The following is a 17268-nucleotide window of genomic DNA, read 5'->3' as shown; positions in this document are numbered from 1 at the left end:
AAAGCTGCAGGACTGCTCCAGCTGTAAAGTGTCTTTGATGAGGTAGATGGGACTCTGAAGGCCAAAAAACCCAAATTCTTATGAGCCAAGCAGCACTAAGTGACAAACTTAGTGCCCAAAACTATAATGTAATGCACCTTTGGGAAACCGTCAGTGAACAAGCTTATGATAAATTGATAAGTGGTGTTCAGGTGTTCATTTTGTTTTGTAGCTTCTTTTTCTTCCCCCCCTGTAAGGTGGTAGTAGTATATCTTGAATAGTTGTGGGAGATAAATAGCTTCTACCCATCTTAGCTATTCCATAGTGGCATAGAGTCTGTCCAGTCTGTTTTCTAGCTTACTTTCTCTTCCTCATTCTTTGTGAAATTTTGAATAAATCCCCTTTTAAAGGAATGAAATAACCTTATAATTCTAAAGCTACGTACTTTTGCATTGCAGTAAGTCAGAAACTGGGTTAGAATTTGGCATTTGTGTGCTGCTTCTAGTAGCTCAGTATGCATTGAGAGTTGCAATAAAGTACTCCTCTTTTCCTGCTAAACACTCCAACAAACACAGTGCTAAAACTGCAGCTTTTATGTGCCATATCTTTTGAGAAATTCCAAAAAGAAAACTCTATGTGTAATTTCTCTTTTTTCTATAAAGCTAAGATCACCTCTCTGTTCTGGATTTGTGTTTCCTCACTCTCTTTCTCCTCGCTCTATTGCTCAACTTCCATCAGTCCATTGGCCTGAGGTCATGGCTACTCATGTAGATCCTATTCCTTTATCTGATACACCTCCACCTCTGCCAGCTAAGAAACACCGCAGGCAACAACAGGTAACAGAGTCAAAGCTGATAACTTGGGATTAATTTCTTTTGTTTGCTTTTGTTATGGTGGCCACAAAGTTGATTTATGTATGAGGACTTTAGTGTGATACACTGTAAGTTGATTATGCTTGCAGAGTGTTGCACTTAAAGGCACTGCTCATTTAAAATTTGAACAATGCCTTTCAAAAGATGTATTGGTTTTAAGCCACCAATTAATTAGAATAACTTATAAGGAAAAGTTTTCCTTTATAATTGGGTTCCACTTGTACACTAGATTTGAAAATTTAGCACAAAGGAAAGGTACAGGGACATGTACATAAAATGTGCGCATGAATTTAATGCATATTTTTAATCAGTATGATTATAATGTGATGAAAAGCACTGTGAAGCAGGAGGTGATCTGTATGTTAGATTTTGCTTTTTCCAGACTATCAGTATTTTCCATATAGAGTATAACTGAGCAAGTGCATCAATTCATTTTGTCAAAACTGTAACACATTCCCCATGAAGCATTTCAGAAACTTGGAGGAGCGCAAGAAGCAGCACAGGGAGGGCATGTACCTGAGCGATACCCTGCCCCGCAAGAAAATGACCCCATCCGTGTCTCCCCACTTCAACAGTGCCACGCTGGGACGCAGCATCACAAACAAAGTATGTGCCTGCTGCTATTTACAGCCTTCCAGCCTCTGCAGGAAATCCTGCACTGGGTTACAGGGAAGGCTGGGTAGCACCCTAAGCATTATTTAACCTCCCAGATTCACACATGAAGCTGACTTTGAAATGACTTGAGGTTTATTAACAAATGGGAATGTATGTGAAACCTTCTGTACTTCCAGCCATTCTTCTGACTTCTGGAAATGCCGTGCTGTAGAACATTAATAATAAATACACGATTTCTGTCTCAAGGATTGTATTTTTGGGCTGGTTTAAATTGATTCTAGAGACACAACTTGTTGTCTTCTTTCTTACTGAAGGCCTCTAAATGTTAAAGATAAAGCTATATATAAAGTGGAAATACTCTTTATTTGTGATGTGGTAAATCAGCAAACAGCAGGAAGGTGGAGGTACTGCTTTGAAAATATTTTGGCTTAATAGAGACTGTACACAGTTGGCTGATTGATATGGCATGACACTAATATCCATGACAAAGCACATTATTTTGCCCCTGCTGATAAAAAAAAAGTCTTGAAATACAGTTTTAAGCACATATTTACAAAATTTCCTGCAGGGACATTTACCATTAGGACAGAGCAACAGCTGTGGCAGCGTACTTCCTCACTGCCTGGCAACCATGACCAAAGAGTTGGAGTCAAGAAGGATGCACAAAGGTAAGACCTTTCAATTGTTTAATTTGTTTTTAAAAGCGGTGTTCAGTTTTTCAAAAAAAAAGTCTGAAACTGGGGTATTGCTATAATCAACAGGTCTGCAAAATAAAAGGTTATTTCTTGGTGACAAAAGCAAGCTCTAAATGTAACTGATATTTTTGATATTGGCAAAATAAGAGGTTAATATTATGATGTAGGTACATGTGTAGTTTTTAAGTACATGGTCACCAAATATAATCCAGTAAAAAAGAAAAGTATATTGAGTATATTGAAAATATACATTATGTTAACTAGGTAATTTCTGTGAGTGATTTTGAAGCAATCTATTGCATGTTCTTTCTTTTTTTTTCCTTCTCTTTTTTTTTTTTTTTTTTTTTTTTTTTTTTTTTTTTTTTTGGGATCTTAAAAATAGTTTTTCACAGGCACATTTTTTTGCCTGGATAAATCCCCCAGAGAGAGATAACTTTGAGAAGCTGTTACTGTGGTATTATAAGTGGTCTTAAATATTTGGGCTAGAAAACAGGAAGGGAGAGAGCTGTTCTGTTGTTGATAGATGGCTGAGTTTGTTAATAGGGACACAGCAATTCTGGATCCAAAAAAAAGCTACACCTCTGAAACATGATCTTGTAGGCTATGGGATTCTGTATCTGCTATATGTTGGCTTGAGTTTATACACATAATTTTTTGCTTTAATGAGATGTATTATTCATATTCATTATTCATCCCATCTTCAAAAGAAGGCACTCCTCAGTGCCATCTGTCAGTTTATTTTCTTTCCAGCATCTGCATTACCATTATCAGTATCAGTGCAAGAGGTCCTTGTGTAGAACTGCACTAACTGAGCCTGAGCTGAATTAGATCCATCCCATTGTTACAGGACTTGGCAGAGCTTGCAGCTGTTAAAGGTCAGAGCAGAGACTGAGGTCAGTCATATGCACCAAGACGACTCAATGCAGGGATGGAAAGAGCAAGCTGAAAAAGGATCCTGATGTGCCCCTTTCCAGAGCTGATCTCGTTATGATCTGTTGGTTTTGAGCTTTAGCTATGCAGCAGGCCTTACACAAACCTGCAGTGTTGTGGCTAACTTATCTTTACATATTTCAGGTACAATACAAAAGGAGCTTCATGCTCAGCTTGGAAAGTGTCTTCGATGTAATGTGTGTGCAAAGATGGAACAGCTGGCAATTATATTTAGAGTCATCATTGTTATGTTATTTCAGTCTTAAAATCAAGAGGGATGTTTTGGCTAAACTCTGACAAGAGATCAAGTATTTAAAATTGGAAATATTCCTGTAAAATGGTTGCAAAGAGTGTTACTGTGTGACCTAAAACACAATTTTAAAGCGTTACCAAACCTAACACAGGCAAGGGTTTTAAAAATAAATCACTTCTAATGTTTAATTTTTTGTCGCTGTGCAAGTAAGACAATCTAAGAGTAGGGTCAGATTTCTTGTCTTAAGACTGAGAAAGAGAAACCTCATGAATCAAAATCTAATTACAGCCTGACAACAAAGAGAGTCAGGGGAGAAGGAGAGAGATGTATTCATTGGAGCAGGTGGCACAGCACTTTTTATATGCTGTTGAGAAATCAGGTGCTATACTACTTGTCATACTAGTTGGCTGATACTTTTTGAAATATCTAGCAGCTTGAATGGAAATAGAAAATTATGAAGAGAGCCTTAAGGAATTAATTTGTACTGGGAAAGAGGACAGTTCTAGATGTCCTTTTCTGAAACATCAGCTTTGCCAAAGGGAAACAGTGCTGCTGACAGGTGCTTTATTTGAACTGTCACAGGATTTTCAAAGGATCATTAAAAGGAAGGATATAGTAACACAAGGATCATTTGTGGCCTCTCTTAGTAGTTACTAAAGTGTTCATTCCCTTTTGGTTCAACCTCAAGCTCCTTGAATTTATTGCTATTGGAGGAACTTGAAGAGTGCAACTGCTTTTGCACTGCAGTGCCACATTTCTAGGTTGGGGGAAGCTCCTTTGTCTGGGTAACACACCACAAAAGTGTTTGCAGGGCTCTTTCTGCACTGCAGTGCAGAACTCAGCAAGGACAGGAATATCCAAGTCAGGTGTATGGGGTCAGATCTCAGAATATTTCTATCCAGCTATACAGAAGGGCCAGAGAAACAGTCTTCAAGCACCTTTCATTCAGCCTTACAGGTAAAGCCTTAATAGAAGTTTGTGGTTTGAGCAGGGAAGGGACTGAGTTTAACTTGGTGGGATTTCTGGTTTCCCCTCACACTTCACACCCATACTCAGCACATGGAAGGAAAACAAACTTTCTTCAAAGTCAAAGGTAAAGAAAGTGTATTTCTGTGGAACAATGAGATTTGGGTAGTGTTCTGAACATGACGTACTGCTTCAATGCACCACACGGGATTACTGAAATGGAATATCATTGTCCATTAAAATTATGAAGTCTTACTTGTCTTGCACTAAAGACAACAGGACTAGAGTCTGAGTAACTACAATTAATTTCATCAGGCATCTTTAAATACATCTTTGAAAACCAAGTCAGATGCTATGTCAGTGGTCCTTAGATCAGGTAGATCAGGTTTGCCTTTTCAGAACAAGTAAATATTTTTCTGACGATTTACTGACAAATCAGTGGAACTTCATAAATGTATAGAGACTGATAATACTGATAAATACAAGCTCTCTAATCTTCCTGCTCCAAAAGTTAATTGTTCACCTAAAAAAAGATGATGAATAGATAAAAAGTGTTCTCTATCTGTCATGTGTAGTGAGTAAGCACTTGCTTTCCTTGCATTTCTTTCCCCACTTGACAGATTTTTCACTCCATCAGTTTTCGCTCTGTCAGTTTTCCAAGGTGATCTATTGCAAACAACATGGGCGTCTTGGCTTCCTGATACCTATATAGAGCGGCATCCAGTGCACTGGAACTGGGTTCAGTGGGGACACAGGGTCTCACATGATAAATGCCACTTCATCCACTCAGTCTGGAGCCCTGGCTATCAAGCAGTGACCTGCACACTGCTATCCAAAGAGGATGATGTGCTCCAGATGTGGTGTTAGTAGCTTCTTGTGCTTCTTAGAGCTCAACAGCATTGAGCAAAGTTCTAGAGCAGATGTTCTGGTGTGTGCATGTAGATCTGAAAACAAGTAGATTCAAGGCTGGCTGGAGGCAGTAGCAGCTCAGGTGGTTTAAAGATATTATCTGAGTGTTATCACTAAACTAGTCATGGTCTGAAATTAGTTTTCTCTAGTATGCTTTCCCTAGTTTTTCTTATTTCAGTCCAAGAAGATACCTATAGAAGTCTGAGCTGAAAAAAAAGGAAAGTTAAAAGTGAAATCAGGAAATTAAGAACAGCCTCTTGGGTTTTAACATGGAGTTCATTCTGATTTTCTTCATGCAGGAACAAGCAATATCTATGAATAAATTTTAGGCTGGATGCAGTAACAAATATTTTCATGGATTTTTAAGTACTAAATAGTCCTTATTCTAGGATTACCAAGCAGTGTTCAGTCAGTCATAGGAGTTCAAGAATTGTTACTGAAAGAACCAATCACAATCAGTAATCATAGCCTGAGTTAAGGGCAACTTAAATGTTTTAGAGGACACCTATTTGGTATAAATCATTAGTGGGAAAAGGTATTTCTTAGCAGCCATTCATGAGGTATTTTTGACAGACTGTATTTATAAATTGACCTCCTGTGGACGTGCCTTTGTAACCAAACCATATGCAAAAACAGAGTGAAGAAGCCACTGTTTGGTACCATCTCAAGACCTCACCCTGTGCAGGTGGATGCCTGGAGCTCCCAGGGAGTGCTGGGTGCCAGAAGCTAGCACAAGAAGGGAGGGTTAGCCAATGCAGTCCCACTGACTGTAGGATGGACTCCAGAAGGGAAGAAGGAATGGTTATCTGGGAGTTAATGTGTGAGACCAGACACAGCACAGGGAACAAAGCTGTTGGGACAGAGAACTTAGGTACCAACAAGATGATTATTTGTGTCCTTTCTAAGCTCTGTATAAAAAAAACAATATACTGCAAGCAAGGGATATTTGTACAAAGAGTATAGAAACTTTTCAAAGAAGTCAGCCTTTTTTTTTTGTTTTTACTCTTTTTCTTGTCAAACTCAGGAAAAACTAGAAAAGGTATGAAAATATCCCTTTCCCTGGCTGTATTTCTCATGCGATGTTTTTGCAAAAGTACCAGTTGCATCAGCACTGTCAAGTAGTTCACAGACTCTTGAAAAACTTTAAAATAATTGTTCAGTAATGACAGCATTTCAAAAATTCTTTTTTTCCTGCTGTCAAATAATGTGTCACAACAAAACTTCTGACTCATGCTAATATCTGCAGAGCTATGGCTTTGCACAGGACTAATTTTTTGCTTCTTTGCTCATAGCCACACAAGTAGAGCAGAAAATTCAGAAATCTTTGCAGCTCTGTGAGTGACAATGACAAGGTAGACAGATTTGGGCTTCCTACTTTGGCATGTTTCCACACAACAAATGTATCTTGACATGATAATATCAGTCTTTACAAAGGGGAAAAAAAGAGAAAGAAGAAAGAATATGAATAAAAGAAAAATGTAATGGGATCATTTTCATAAAATACTAGTGGGTTTTCTACATACTTGACAGTGCCACTTTTAATAACAGCTTTCACCTTAGTTCTACCCTCATTAAAATTTTGTGGTGGTATACCTGGATTTTGTGATTCTGCAGTAACTCCTTTGGAATATTTTTCTTTAATGGCTTTATGGGTTTTTGCAATCTTTTTCTCAACAGTATGGCTGTTAACATTGATAAGTTTAAGGTTTGCTGCAGAGTAGTGGAGCTCTATAGTAAAACCAATGCAACAACAAATATTTTAGTTCTTGTATCAGGTTAGACTTAACTGATACGCTCTTGGCTTGTGGGAAATCTCAGTTAAGTGCTGGATCTTACAAGGAGTCTAATATTTTTAAGTGCATGTTGTGTGAATAGGCACCTGAGCAGCAAAAAATTCCTTAAACAACAGGTTGTGCCTGCTCAGTGTGTAGGTGTGGCTGTAATAGAGGCAGGTTGTTTGAGGTTGTTTGTAGGTGTGGCTGTAATAGAGGCAGGTTGTTTGTGAAGCCTCATGGTGTTGGTACGCAGCTGATCCTCAGCTTTGAGGATCTTCATGCTTACAGCATGAAAATAAAAGGAGAACACTGAATTATGCTTTTTTCTGTGAATGCATCTCATTTTGCAACCTAACAAATGTTGATTTCTTCCAGTGTTTAGTTATGTTTGCATGATTGCATAAATTTGACTGATAAATGTTTTCTTCAAAAATGGGTTCTTTATCTTAAGGGGTAGAGTGTAGCACTGCAATGCTGCTCTGTGTCTTTTAGATGGGTTTATTTTTCAGTGAAATATAAAATATGGAAGTAAAATTTCTGAGTAGGAAAGGATTTTTAGAGGGCTCAACAGAAAAACATGCATTTGAATAAATTTTTTTCAGTAATTTATTTTTTTCTCTCTTTCCCTAATGAATCATTGATCACCATTTCACAGGAGCAATTAGTCATTCCAAGGGTTCGAGTATGAAAGGTAATTGCTTATCTGCAATAACAGAAGCATTTGCCAAACTGAGGGGGAAAAAGCAAACCACACATGTGAATCAGTAACACCTGTGTTGTGTTATGCTATTATTTATGACTGCTGAGGTGTATTTGTGTCCCTTTTGTCTCTTTTACTAATTGATGCAACTGAATTTTTGATTGAAATTTAGTGTTCTTTTTAATGGCAAGTGATTCCTATTAGTTCCTTAGAAACCAGCTTTCACTGTCTCCAAGAAAACTTTGTATGGTACAGAGGGAAGTGAGGAGAAAACTATTTTGGAAATGCTTGTAGGGCACAGTTTCTTCGATGATGCTTTAATTATTCAGCTGAAGACACACTTTTCAGATAACTGCAGTTGTTGGCTCTGTGAACTGGGACTCTCCCAGCTCTGGCATGGCAAAAAATACCAGAGAGTAACCTTGTATGCACAGACAGGGAATAAGAATAAGGCAGAAAAACACCATGCTTTAAGCATGCTTTCTTAACATCAGTGTCTTAATGGTGTCTAGAAAAAATTTTTAGCTGGACCTTGCTGCATTTGTACATTTGTCTGTATTTTTCCTGTGTCTGTTTATCTTAAATATGTGGAATGTCAGTGGCTGCCTTCCTGTAAGAATGTGAGGTTTTCATGTCAATCCTTCCTAATCTCCAGCTCTGACAGCAGCTCAGTATTTGGGTTAGAAATGTGCAGACAATATGGTAAACCTAACAATCAAAACTATGAGAAAGTTTCACTTTTTGCATTCATTGAAGGAAAAAATGCAGGAAAGGAGCAGTGCGGTTACATTGGTGATCACATAGATCACAAATAGAACAACCTTAAATGGGCACTATAAAATACCCCAGCAGTTAAAATGACAACTCTTCCTCATCAGGCAAGCTCAACAACCTCTCTCAAAGTCTGTATTACTTTCAAAGAGCAATGGAGACATGAGATAAAAATAATTGTGAAGAGACATTTTCAAAGGATTCATGGCCAAAGTTCAAGAAGTGTTCAAGAAGGATGACTTTTCAGAAAAAAATTGTTTTTGTGGAAAAATAACCTTTGAATGAACCTTGTTTTTCTTCAGAATCATTGAGCTATAAGGATTTGCTTCAATCCCATAGGGTGAACTGCAATTTCAAAACTCCAGTAAAGTACCTCTACACTAGTAACTATGATTCTATAACAAGCAGCCTGTATTATTTCAGCTGAAACTAAGAGTCCAGTTGCAGTTACCAGAAGGCAAAGTTTCCCAAACAGACAAAAAAAAAATCCATATTCAATAAAGTCACCCAGACAAGTACTTAAGAATATTGAATATCAGGACTTTTTTCTTTTTTTTTTTCTAATTCAGTCAGTGTTATTTCTTCTAAATTCCTGAATTTAACTACATTACTTTCCAGATTAGGCCTAATTTTCATTTTAAAATGTAATTTTTTTTTTTCAAATTAGAGTTTCATAAATACAAATACAATAACATGTATTGAAAAGTCAGCTGTACTAATGTGCATATATTTGAATCCATCATAGATAAAACAGGTATTTAAAGCTTTTATTTCACTGTGATTAATGTATAAAATTAACCGTAATTGGTTAATTTTTAATTTTTTTTTAATACTGGTCACAGTGCAGTAAATTCTGAGGTGATGTTCAAAATGCTTGTATGACTAGCAAGTTATGGTCCCATCACATAATTTTTGTGTGAAATCAGTGTTTCCTCTGTACTTTATAGGGTATAACCATCAGCACATCTGTGAAAACCAAAGGCAGAAGTCTCCAGAATTCTACAGCAGAACAGCATCAGAATCCAATGTGTATTTGAACAGTTTCCATTTCCCAGATCATAGTTACAAGGACCATGCCTTTGACACGTTAAGCTTAGACAGCTCTGACAGTATGGAGACAAGCATATCAGCATGCTCACCAGATAACATTTCCAGGTAAATCTTCTTTCCTTCTGATCCTGCAATGGTCATAGGGTCATAATGAAAAAAGAGAGTATGTACATGTTGACACTGTGATAGTGTGAATGCTGCTGATTGGTTAAGGAAAAGTAAGATCATTAGACAGGCATCAAATCTGTCTAGCTCTTCATAATTGGGTTTAACTTCATCTCACCAGTTTATTGGAAGATGGAAAATAAAAATATGGAAAAGTTAAGTGATAATGTTAAAGTTTATAGAACAATTAGTGCTTCCTCACCTGATCACTGAAGGGAAGGAATTTCTTCCGATAGGAAATTTCTCAGGGACATGTGCCATTGATGACATACACTTGTTCTACAAGTCCAGCATGTTAACTAACTAGATGCTTAAGCTGAAACACTCAGGCTTCCTCCAAAAGTATTTTTGGCATTTTCTCTCCCTTTTCTGAGTCAGTAAAAAATGAAGAGATGACACTGAAAGGCTTGCTTTACTCATCTTCAGAGGCTGTTAGCTCAGACACCATTTCTCAGATGAATTTCCATGATCTGTATTAAAGGTCCACATGAGTCTCAAAATTGTGTGACAAACAATTTTCTCCTGACAGTCTATTTATTTATGACATTATGGTAATGCTTTCATTCCTGCTCAGAGTCCTGCCCCAGCAGTTTCACAAGCATAAATAGAGGCTGTACAAAGATTAAATACAGCTTTGTCACAGCACTATGGATATCTTCTGAACACAGGGAAAGCTTTTTGGCTAGCATGTAGTGTTTTACGTAGCATCTGTTTACTGTGGAAGGGAAGCCCCCTGATTTCCCCTTTTAGTCATTATCACTGCAGTGTTAAGAGTTTCAGAAAATACCAGCGGCAGTCATTCTGCTGGCTGGTTTGTTTGAGCTTTTTTGCATTGGTTGGTGTTGGTTTTGGTTTTCTTAAAAGAAAAGCATTAGGACTTGGGTTTTGAGGATTTCTGTTTTAAATGGATAGTCAGCAAGTTTCTGATAGCTGGAGACAGGTTGGGAACTAACTGTGCATTGAGCTAATGTGCCAGTGATATGAAACCCTTCTCTCTCTGACTTCCTGCTCTGACTATCTAAAGTCCAGTCATCCTGTAAGTCCAGTCTCCAGGCCAGGACTGGGAAGCCCCAACAGCTGTTGAATTTCACTGCTCTTCTGCTTCCCTCTGACTCTTGCAGCCAGTGCTAGAAGGAAAACAAAAGAAAGCAACACAAAGAAACAAATAGCCCAAATCAATAAAAAAACCAGAAAAGGACCCTTTACAACAGATCTTTCTGTTTCTCACAAGGCAAACTTTGGTGAAAGAAGAAAAGAGTGTGAGCTGCTTTTTTTGATAAAACCTGGAAGATGAGTAGTTAATTTTCCATGACAAAACTTCCCTTAAGTAAAATTAATTCAGACTGTTTTACATGGTGTTTGAGCATATTTTTGAGCCATTTCAGATTTTAAAGGAAAACAATTTATGATGCTTTTTTCTGACCAATTTAAAATGTATAAGTTATATTTTACCGTGTTTAAGGTGAGAGAAATATTTTTTTGTAGAAATGCATAAAATGTGTGGGTGCTCAAAGTACAGAAGAAGCAGAACCACTGTAGTCATTCATCAACTCACAAAATATACCTGTTTTTTTGTTAGTGGCTACTGCACTGCATTGGATCTGAACACTGTCAAATTCTTAAATTATGTTGGACTGCAAAATATTTCTTTAAATACCAACTATTATTTTAAATAAGGAATAATGGGTTTTTTTGCAGTGCTAGCACTTCAAACATTGCAAGAATAGAGGAGATGGAGAGACTTCTCAAACAAGCACATGCTGAAAAGACTCGGCTGCTTGAGACCAGGGTAAGCGTAATTTTGAGTAACTAAGAGTAGGCATGTACGTTTGGATAATATTCTCCTAATGCAACATAAAAACCTACCCAGGTTATACCTAATAGACACTTTAAAAATACCTTTTCCCCCTTGGCTTCACGTCACACTACAACCTTGAGCCCATATGCAGTATCTGCTATCTCAAAGGACAAGCTGATGGCAAAATCCCCAGAAACTTGTTCAGTATTGGTTTGACACCTGCTGGGGAGCTGCTTAAGAAGAACCTTCATTTCTATTTGCAATTCTTACTCCAAATTTCAGTCCAGTGTGCTGGATATATATTTCTGCTTACTTAAGGGACAAAAAGGTATTTAGCCCTAGCTTAGAAATGACATTGCCAACTATAGTTTTGCATATAATTGAAGTTCTCTTTGTGCTGTGGCATTTAGGAACGGGAGATGGAAGCTAAGAAACGAGCTCTGGAAGAAGAAAAACGCCGCAGGGAGCAACTGGAGAAAAGATTGGAGGAAGAAACAAGCCAGAGGCAAAAATTAATTGAAAAAGAAGTCAAAATACGTGAGAAACAAAGAGCACAGGTCAGATATATGGATATGAAATGGTTTTGAAGTGCAAGACTTTCCCTTCATATACAGAAAAGGACTAAGTGTATTTCTGCCAATGGTAAACAAACTGCTTTCAGCTGAACAGATGGATTTAGTATTTCTGAGGTGCAATTGTTTTGCTAAAAGTTTTTTTGGGCTCTTGGAGCCAAGTATTCATTTAAAGTTAGATAATAACATAGGAATCTATTTAGCAGTTTATACATAAAGTATCAATATTAATCCTATAAAGTCTGTTACATAATATAGGCAGAGCAGAATTTTTTGGACAGAACAACAGAAATTTGTGAGTATGTTAATTTTATAAACCATTGGTGTGGAGTTGGTGGAGTTTTTGCTTTGTTTTGCTTTTTCTTTTAATACATAAAATACCTTGAAATGTGAATTATTACTTCCAAACATTTGACAGAAAATAAAAAGACAAATAAGGAAGTTTTTTCAGCTCCACATCTACAGTACAGAGTAAATATTATTTTTTCTAAAGTTAATGGGACTGTACAACATGAGAAATATTACTTAATTTAAAAAGTGTTACCTTCTACATATTTTTGCTTCTTCTTTGGGCTTAGAGTTACCTTGAGTTTTCTTTAGGCTTAGGGTGTTACCTATTTGTTTATTCCTCCAAAACCAGTAATATCTATAAGGTACAGCAAATAGACTAGGAGGTCATTGCTAGTATACCAGAGCAAGACAATGTCTCCATGTTAATAGATGTATTTGAGTGCAGAAGATTCCATATCATATTGGAATATCTTTCTGGTTTTATCTGTGCTACCTTTGCTGATGTTTTATCAGCTGTTTCTAGTTAAATATATTCATTCATTTGTTTTTACATAAAATGTAGTCAGGAATGTTAAATTTTACTTGTTAGCCTCCTTTTTTGCTAAGAAATTTGTTGACAACTCAAGTATGGTATAAACAGTGCAATGCTGATATCTTTATCCCAAATTAGAGCATGCATGTGTTGCAATAGAATGTTCTGTCAGTTACTGCTAATTGTCAGACTTGGCAGAGAGAAGAAGACTGAATTGGCAGGAAGACAAAAACTTATCTGTCAAAAATGACTGATTTTTTTTTCTTTTTTCTTTCCTTTGTACAGTGATATCATTTTTTTGTTCCCCAGCACCTTCTGACACTTAGAAATGTAAACACGAGGAAGGAACTTCACTTTTGCACTTGCCAGAGCTGGTGCCAGCTCATATCATACAAGACTGCATAATTTTAAAAGGGTGCTAAGAGTTCTTGTGAGCAACACGGCTCCTATTGCACCACGAGGCTCTTAAAAATGCAATGAGGGAAAGTCCCTTTGATTTGAGACTCACAGTGGGATTTAACAGGCTAACTTGAGGAATGGAGCAGGGGCAGATTAGTTTCTCCAGGTCACTGACTTCTCTGGAGTCCAGTGGGAGAGAGACAGGGAGATGGTCCTTTCACAGATCCTTGAAAGCATCTACAATCTGCTTCTGTTCCAAAGTAGCCTCTTTTTGCCTCAGCTGCAGCAGGAGCCTTCTCTGGGAGACCTGTCTTCTGTGTTTAAAATGAGGGGCTGGTGATTATGCATAGACCCTCCAGGCAGAGAAAACAAGAATATTCCTTCAGTTGGCAGAGGTTCCAAATCATTATCTCCTCCTGCTTGTTCTCCCAGCTGACAATATCCAGGCTTGGTGCAGGGTCTTGAACTGCAATCAAGAAGGAGGCACCTTCTCCTGCACTGCTTTGCTGTCTTTTTGCAGAGAGATGTGAACTAGTTATCACAGTTAATTTGTTCAGCAGAAAATAATTCTGTTTTGTTCACTGCAATCTGTGTGAAACTAACTGGAGATTACCGTTCATTCCCATTATTAATGTTTCCTGCAATAGTATGTTCTTATTATTTATATATTATACTCTGCATAAAAATACCTGTAGCAGAAAATTAAAATTAAAGAGTGACATGTACACAGTGAGTATTTAGATAAATAAAGGATTTGCTTATACTACATATGAAGTTCTTGAACTTCATCTAAGGCAGCAACACACTCTTACATTTAATTAATGTCTTAATTCTAAGACAGCTTTTCTGTGCTGTGGCCTCTGTTTCACCAGCTTATCAGCTGTTGATTTCAAGAAACTTCTATGCTCTATCTGGCTTTTACAAAGTTGTCCAACACAGTAAAGTTAGAAGTTTAAAGGATTTTTCTTTTCAAGAAAATTAGAGCTGCAGTAAAAGCTCTTAATTTTTCTTACATTTATTCTTAGACTCTATGAGCAATTTTCAGTTATGTCCTCGCAGCAGAAAGAGTAGGAGATGATAAGGCTTCTCTTAAAAATAATATGATTTTCTTTTCTTTCCTGTAGGCCCGTCCCTTGACTCGCTATTTGCCCGTTAGAAAGGAAGACTTCGACCTACGAAGTCACATTGAAACAGCTGGGCACAACATAGAGACCTGTTACCACATTTCTCTCACTGAGAAGACCTGCCGAGGCTTTCTGATTAAAATGGGAGGAAAAATTAAAACATGGAAAAAACGGTGGTTTGTTTTTGATAGAAACAAGAGAACTTTTACTTATTATGCAGGTAGGTTGCAAGATTGCTACTAGGGTACATCTGTTCTTCTATTTTTTTATCAAAATCAGCTGAATTATGAACAGTAACAATTATGAATTATGACAAGTAGGGAGTCCAGATAAAACTTAGATTTCCATTTCATCCATTCCCTTAGAGGTCGTGTGAACCCTTCACTATAGTGTTCAATCCTCATGCCAAGTAAGGCAGAATTAAAATACAAAACAAAATAAAGGAGGAGATGCAGATGGACAAGGGAAAAAATGGAAGATGATCAGGTTACAAGTACACAGAATAATGGTTCCACGTATTTTATTTTTAAATATTATATACTTCCCCCAATGATTGAATGATTTCTTGTACTCTTCATACAAGAATATAATTTATTATACTTAGCATGAAAATTGAAGTGAATGCTTCTACAGTCCTGTGCTTAATGTGAAGAAAAGCTTTTCAGGAAATTAAATATACAGGGGTAGACTTTTTGAGTTTGCCTTATTTTGAAAGTGTAAGGAATTTCAGATGAAGAATACGCAATACTCCAAAAGTGTTTCTGTACATGAAGTTATGTTACACAATATCTGGATCCATTATAAGCATCACATTACTTTGTTATCTTAGGGTAAACCCAGAAATGGGGAATTTAAGAACATACTTACTTCTCCAAATGCTGTGCAAATATACATGTGGTTTGACTTTGAAGTTTCAGTTCTGAGGAAGCCACAAAATAACATTGTGCTCTGAATATTTATTGTTCAGAGAGGCCAGAAAGAGGCATATGCAGGATGGTCATTGCTGAGACGCAGAAGAAAACACCAAGTACAAAACCCACAAAGTTTAATTTACTTTACTGACATAACTGCTTTCCAGCAACTCATAAGGAACTTAAAACTGAATTCATTACATTCATTCATTACATACCCACTCAATATTTTTTACTAGTTTGCAGTAATACAATGAAGAATGTGACAGGCATCTTTTATTTTGTTCTAAACATCTGGTTTATTGGTTAGGAAGGCTTGTAACACACAGTAGTGTTCCCATCTGGTACTGATTTTTTTGTCTTTTTTTAGTAATTATGTAAACATTTAATGGTTTCACTTTTGAGTGCAGTATAGTTGCCATAATGTAATCTCAATTACCAAAGAAAACTTTTGCTAATGTCCCAAGGACTCCAGCCAACAAGCATAGTTTTATGAGGAGTCTCAGCTGCACTAAAATGCTGCTGCATGTATGAGTGAGGATTTTTAAATCTTTAGATGTTTAAATATATAGTAGATTTCCAAAATAAATATTGGTGCTGCAAATTCAGAGTAATTGAACTCTAAGTGAATGTCCTGAGATAATGCTTTAGTTCTGCCAGTGCACTGAACCAAGAATTTAGCTTGAAGTCTGACAGCTTAGTGTGGTGACTGAAGCATCTGCACTTTCTGAATTGAAGCATTCAGGGAACTATACCAAGACACTTTCAATGAGAGATTGGGTACCTGAAATAGTCTGGTAACCAAGGCCCCAGGTGGGGATTGAAAAGAGAGTGGGTCCCCTGCTTACTAGTAGTGCACAGACAGCACACTTTGTATAGTGCTGTGTTTATCTCAGTATAATGTGTACTGTAATCTCATAATCCTGTATCTCAGTGCTTCAGCACTGCTTCTCTAGGGGCTGGCAGGAAGATTCCCAAAGCTGCATTGTTTGCTCTCTGGGATTTCATTTTGCCATCATACGAAGCTTTAAGAATTGCTTGCAGCTATACACAGGATGTAAGTTGAGTTCCCCAAGTGTTTAAATGACAACAGAATCCCTCATGGGACTGATAAAAATGTTCTGCGTGATTGTTCAGTGTTGAGATGATACTATGACTTTGAGGCAGAAAGCATTATATTCCCCTAATACAAAAGTGCTGGGAGTGAAAGGAAGTTTGCCTTTCAGTGTCCACATGCAATTGGGATGCTTCTTAACAATTTCTCTCTCCACTGCAGGAAAACGGAGGGTGGATGCTGCCCTGCCCTGCTCATTTTCCCTGTGAAAATTTAGAGTGGTGACTCTTAAGTTCACATGTGAAGAAGCATTTTTTTAAAAAGTACATGCACAACCTATGTTCTAAATAAAGGTTTTGCTGTCAGATTGTATTGAAAATTTGATTATCATTACAGTTTTCTCTTGAAGGCAAACTGGAGGTCTTAGCCTGTGAACTGTGTGAAGTCTGGCTGGTTTTCATGGAATTGGAAGAGTGGATATATCTGAGAGACATCTGTCTTTCTGTGGGCTAATATCCTCCATAACATTTAGACAACTTGGTGAAGGGAGTGACTTGGAAATAGATAAGGAAATTACAAAAGCTTTTATCCTTGAAAACTAGGTGAAGAAGAAGACATATTAAAGTCAAAAATGCATCTTTCAATAAAACCAACAAACTAGTAAGAAAAGTTGAAGGTTTCCATGGGATTTCAGAAGCAGAACTGTTAAGTCAGTTACTTATCAGCTGAATATATATGGAAATGCAAATTAAGCTTTTGCTTCTTACTGTTCATTTCAGTTCTGAAGTCATTATCTCTTTTCCCTTTTAGACAAACACGAAACTAAATTAAAGGGTGTAATATATTTTCAAGCTATTGAAGAAGTCTATTATGATCATCTAAAGAATGCATATAAGGTAAACTTTGT

At 37.1% G+C, this 17268-nt stretch overlaps 1 protein-coding gene across 4 annotated transcripts in view; it reads left to right on the top strand.

Moving 5' to 3' along the window:
• Nucleotides 1-17268, top strand: part of PHLDB2 (pleckstrin homology like domain family B member 2) — a 60334-nt gene that overhangs the window by 40456 nt on the left and 2610 nt on the right. For 3 of the 4 annotated variants that reach the window (XM_053971511.1, XM_053971513.1, XM_053971510.1), the window contains 7 exons: nucleotides 1317-1457; nucleotides 2035-2134; nucleotides 9413-9620; nucleotides 11379-11469; nucleotides 11889-12035; nucleotides 14397-14616; nucleotides 17172-17257. In XM_053971511.1, the coding sequence (XP_053827486.1) occupies nucleotides 1317-1457; nucleotides 2035-2134; nucleotides 9413-9620; nucleotides 11379-11469; nucleotides 11889-12035; nucleotides 14397-14616; nucleotides 17172-17257 (993 nt within the window). The remainder of the gene's footprint in view (nucleotides 1-1316; nucleotides 1458-2034; nucleotides 2135-9412; nucleotides 9621-11378; nucleotides 11470-11888; nucleotides 12036-14396; nucleotides 14617-17171; nucleotides 17258-17268) is intronic. The other variant, XM_053971514.1, reaches the window with a different exon arrangement.

This window comes from Vidua macroura, chromosome 2, assembly GCF_024509145.1.
Source record: "Vidua macroura isolate BioBank_ID:100142 chromosome 2, ASM2450914v1, whole genome shotgun sequence".
Lineage (NCBI taxonomy): Eukaryota > Metazoa > Chordata > Aves > Passeriformes > Viduidae > Vidua > Vidua macroura.
The sequence above is the reverse complement of the archived record's forward strand: the minus strand, read 5'-3'. Positions and strand labels throughout refer to the sequence as shown.